At 41.4% G+C, this 5,000-nt stretch overlaps 1 protein-coding gene across 1 annotated transcript in view; it reads right to left on the reverse strand.

Annotated features, from left to right (window-relative positions):
- Positions 1–5,000, reverse strand: part of corin (corin, serine peptidase) — a 34,041-nt gene that overhangs the window by 2,825 nt on the left and 26,216 nt on the right. The window contains exons 13-14 of the mRNA XM_039821935.1: positions 3,056–3,242; positions 1,760–1,922 (exon numbers count right to left, since the gene is read on the reverse strand). Of these exons, the coding sequence (XP_039677869.1) occupies positions 1,760–1,922; positions 3,056–3,242 (350 nt within the window). The remainder of the gene's footprint in view (positions 1–1,759; positions 1,923–3,055; positions 3,243–5,000) is intronic.

Below are 5,000 nucleotides of genomic sequence, written 5' to 3' on the forward strand. Positions count from 1 at the left end.
CATACAAACCATCTCCAATCAATCAGGGGCGGCTGGTGGTCCAAAAGTGACCGAAAACTGTCAGAAAACTGACAGAAAACTGTCCCAAAACTGACAGAAAACTGTCAGAAAACTGTCCAAAAACTGTCAGAAAACTGTCCAAAAACTGACAGAAAACTGACAGAAAACTGACTGAAAACTGAAAAAAAACTGACAAAAAACTGACTGAAAACTGCCAAAAACTGACAGAAAACTGACAGAAAACTGAAAAAAAAACTGACAGAAAACTGCCTAAAAACTGACTGAAAACTGACAGAAAACTGTCCAAAAACTGACAGAAAACTGTCAGAAAACTGTCCAAAAACTGACAAAAAACTGACAAAAAACTGACAGAAAACTGACAAAAAACTGACAAAAACTGACAGAAAACTGACAAAAAACTGTCCAAAAACTGACCAAAAACTGTCCAAAAACTGACAGAAAACTGACAGAAAACTGACAAAAAACTGACAGAAAACTGAAAAAAAACTGACAGAAAACTGAAAAAAAACTGAAAAAAAACTGAGCAAAAACTGACTGAAAACTGCCTAAAAACTGACAGAAAACTGAAAAAAAAACTGACAGAAAACTGCCTAAAAACTGACTGAAAACTGCCTAAAAACTGACAAAAAACTGACAGAAAACTGACAGAAAACTGACTGAAAACTGCCTAAAAACTGACAGAAAACTGACAGAAAACTGAAAAAAAACTGACAGAAAACTGCCTAAAACTGACTGAAAACTGACAGAAAACTGTCCAAAAACTGACAGAAAACTGTCAGAAAACTGTCCAACAACTGACAAAAAACTGACAAAAAACTGACAGAAAACTGACAAAAAACTGACAAAAACTGACAAAAAACTGACAGAAAACTGACAAAAAACTGACAGAAAACTGAAAAAAAACTGACAGAAAACTGAAAAAAAACTGAAAAAAAACTGAGCAAAAACTGACTAAAAACTGCCTAAAAACTGACAGAAAACTGAAAAAAAAACTGACAGAAAACTGCCTAAAAACTGACTGAAAACTGACAGAAAACTGACAGAAAACTGACAAAAAAGTGACTAAAAAGTGACTGAAAAATCTCTAAAAAGTGACTGAAAACTGACCAAAAGACTGACCAAAAACTAGGGTTGGGCTATATATCGATATTATATCGATATATGAGGCTAGATATCGTCTTCAATTTTGGATATTCGTAATATCGTGATATGACATAAGTGTCTCCTCCTGGTTGTAAAGGCTACATAACAGTAAAGTGATTTTTCCTGGTTGTAAAGGCTACATTACAGTAAAGTGATGTCATTTCCTGGTTTTAAAGGCTACATTACAGTAAAGTGATGTCATTTTCTCAACTCACCAGACTGTTCTAGCTCTTCTATTATTCGCCTTTAGTTATTGTATCAACATAACTGACGAATATTTATCAAAAATCTCATTGTCTGCATATTTCGTGAAAGCGCCAATTGCCAACACTACAATATCGCCACGATATCGAGGTATTTGGTCAATAATATCGGGATATTTGATTTTGTCCATATCGCCCAGCTCAAAAACTGACTATAAAGTGATCGAAAACTGACCGAAAATGTTGGACTATTTTGGTAGGAACATGTAACCGTCCATGTGGCAGATAGCCCTCTTAGATGTACTGGCCCAACAGTAACTGGACCTGTGTTTGGCCCCCTGATATTAGAGTAATGTTGCTGATAACCAATCCTCATCGTCTCGTTTTCTGACCTCAGAGTCCAGCTGCACCACGCTGATGTCGTAGTCGACCACCGCCCGGTTGTACCGCGGGTGCACGATGATGGAGCGCACCCCGCGGCTCTGACTGTGAACCCCCGGATGATCCAGGTTATTCAGACCCAGCACCACCTTCCACAGCTCCGCACTCTCCCTCCTGGCAAACAAACATATTAAGCATTAGTCTTCTGTTTGGGCCGCTGACAGACTCAGATTATTATTCTACGTGTCTGACAACATTATGGAAAGGATCCCTACAGAGATAGAGCTTTTAGTTAAAGAGTAAGATCCTTTTAGTTTAACATGAAACAGCCCCAAAATCACAATCACCAAACTCCACCAGACTCCATGTAAATAATCAGGACTTTTAGCGTGTATAGAGCCAGCATATCTCCACCAGACCAATCAGGACTTTTAGCATCGTTAAAACACACTTCATTCAAAGTGGACAGAAACTAAATCAAACTACCAAAAGCCGTCTTGGTTCATCTTTCCACTGTTCCAACAATCACCACTCTGGTTTGGTTGAAATAAACCCTTAATTCACCCATTTACATGTGGAGATATGCTGGCTCTATACACGCTAAAAGTCCTGATTATTTACATGGAGTCTGGTGGAGATATGGCCTCTATACGCTAAAGGTCCTGATTATTTACATGTAGTCTGGTGGAGATATGCTGGCTCTATACACGCTAAAAGTCCTGATTATTTACATGGAGTCTGGTGGAAATATGCTGGCTCTATACACGCTAAAAGTCCTGATTATTTACATGGAGTCTGGTGGAGATATGCTGGCTCTATACACGCTAAAAGTCCTGATTATTTACATGTAGTCTGGTGGAGATATGCTGGCTCTATACACCGCTAAAAAGTCCTGATTATTTACATGGAGTCTGGTGGAAATATGCTGGCTCTATACACGCTAAAAGTCCTGATTATTTACATGGAGTCTGGTGGAGATATGCTGGCTCTATACACGCTAAAAGTCCTGATTATTTACATGGAGTCTGGTGGAAATATGCTGGCTCTATACACGCTAAAAGTCCTGATTATTTACATGGAGTCTGGTGGAGATATGCTGGCTCTATACACGCTAAAAGTCCTGATTATTTACATGGAGTCTGGTGGAGATATGCTGGCTCTATACACGCTAAAAGTCCTGATTATTTACATGGAGTCTGGTGGAGTTTGGTAACGGTGATGTCAAGGCTGTTTCTGGATCTTACTCTTTAACATGCTGTATTGTGCCACCCGTCTCACCCCTCTCTCCCCCCCCCCACCCGTCTCACCCCTCGAAGCAGTGAGCGACCGTCAGAGCCCAGCGGCGGTGGATGAGCACGCAGCCACAGACGTGGCCGCTCGGCCCGCTCTGCAGCGAGCACTGCCACGGCCACGAGCCCTGCCGCGACACACGACCTCCCAGAATCCTCTTCTTCCTGAGGGGGTGGAGACCTACTGCAGGACGCAGCCCACACTCTGACAGACAGACAGGCAGACAGACAGGTAGACAGACAGGTAGACAGACAGGTAGACAGACAGGTAGACAGAGACAGAGAGAGAGATACAGACACAGGGCGTTGTTATTGGTTAATAAGTCCCTAAATAATGACATAATGCATTAATAAACTATCATGACTGTATGTTGATGTGAACATTTACAGCCTGTCTGGCTCCATCTAGACCACACTCTCTCATTTACAAAGACTCAGGTCTAGACCACACTCTCTCATTTACAAAGACTCAGGTCTAGACCACACTCTGTCATTTACAAAGACTCAGGTCTAGACCACACTCTGTCATTTAAAAAGACTCAGGTCTAGACCACACTCTCTCATTTACAAAGACTCAGGTCTAGACCACACTCTGTCATTTACAAAGACTCAGGTCTAGACCACACTCTGTCATTTACAAAGACTCAGGTCTAGACCACACTCTATCATTTACAAAGACTCAGGTCTAGACCACACTCTATCATTTACAAAGACTCAGGTCTAGACCACACTCTGTCATTTACAAAGACTCAGGTCTAGACCACACTCTCTCATTTACAAAGACTCAGGTCTAGACCACACTCTCTCATTTACAAAGACTCAGGTCTAGACCACACTCTCTCATTTACAAAGACTCAGGTCTAGACCAAACTCTCTCATTTAAAAGACTCAGGTCCTGGCCACACTCTGTCATTTACAAAGACTCAGGTCTAGACCACACTGTCATTTACAAAGACTCAGGTCTAGACCACACTCTGTCATTTACAAAGACTCAGGTCTAGACCACACTCTGTCATTTACAAAGACTCAGGTCTAGACCACACTCTATCATTTACAAAGACTCAGGTCTAGACCACACTCTCTCATTTACAAAGACTCAGGTCTAGACCACACTCTGTCATTTACAAAGACTCAGGTCTAGACCACACTCTGTCATTTACAAAGACTCAGGTCTAGACCACACTCTCTCATTTACAAAGACTCAGGTCTAGACCACACTCTGTCATTTACAAAGACTCAGGTCTAGACCACACTCTCTCATTTACAAAGACTCAGGTCTAGACCACACTCTATCATTTACAAAGACTCAGGTCTAGACCACACTCTCTCATTTACAAAGACTCAGGTCTAGACCACACTCTATCATTTACAAAGACTCAGGTCTAGACCACACTCTCTCATTTACAAAGACTCAGGTCTAGACCACACTCTGTCATTTACAAAGACTCAGGTCTAGACCACACTCTGTCATTTACAAAGACTCAGGTCTAGACCACACTCTCTCATTTACAAAAGACTCGGGTCTAGACCACACTCTGTCATTTACAAAGACTCAGGTCTAGACCACACTCTGTCATTTACAAAGACTCAGGTCTAGACCACACTCTCTCATTTACAAAGACTCAGGTCTAGACCACACTCTGTCATTTACAAAGACTCAGGTCTAGACCACACTCTGTCATTTACAAAGACTCAGGTCTAGACCACACTCTATCATTTACAAAGACTCAGGTCTAGACCACACTCTATCATTTACAAAGACTCAGGTCTAGACCACACTCTGTCATTTACAAAGACTCAGGTCTAGACCACACTCTCTCATTTACAAAGACTCAGGTCCTAGACCACACTCTCATTTACAAAGAGACTCAGGTCTAGACCACACCTCTCATTTACAAAGACTCAGGTCTAGACCACACTCTCTCATTTACAAGAGACTCAGGTCTAGACCACACTCTATCAT

The sequence above is a fragment of the Perca fluviatilis genome, chromosome 14 (genome assembly GCF_010015445.1).
Source record: "Perca fluviatilis chromosome 14, GENO_Pfluv_1.0, whole genome shotgun sequence".
Classification (NCBI taxonomy): Eukaryota; Metazoa; Chordata; class Actinopteri; order Perciformes; family Percidae; genus Perca; species Perca fluviatilis.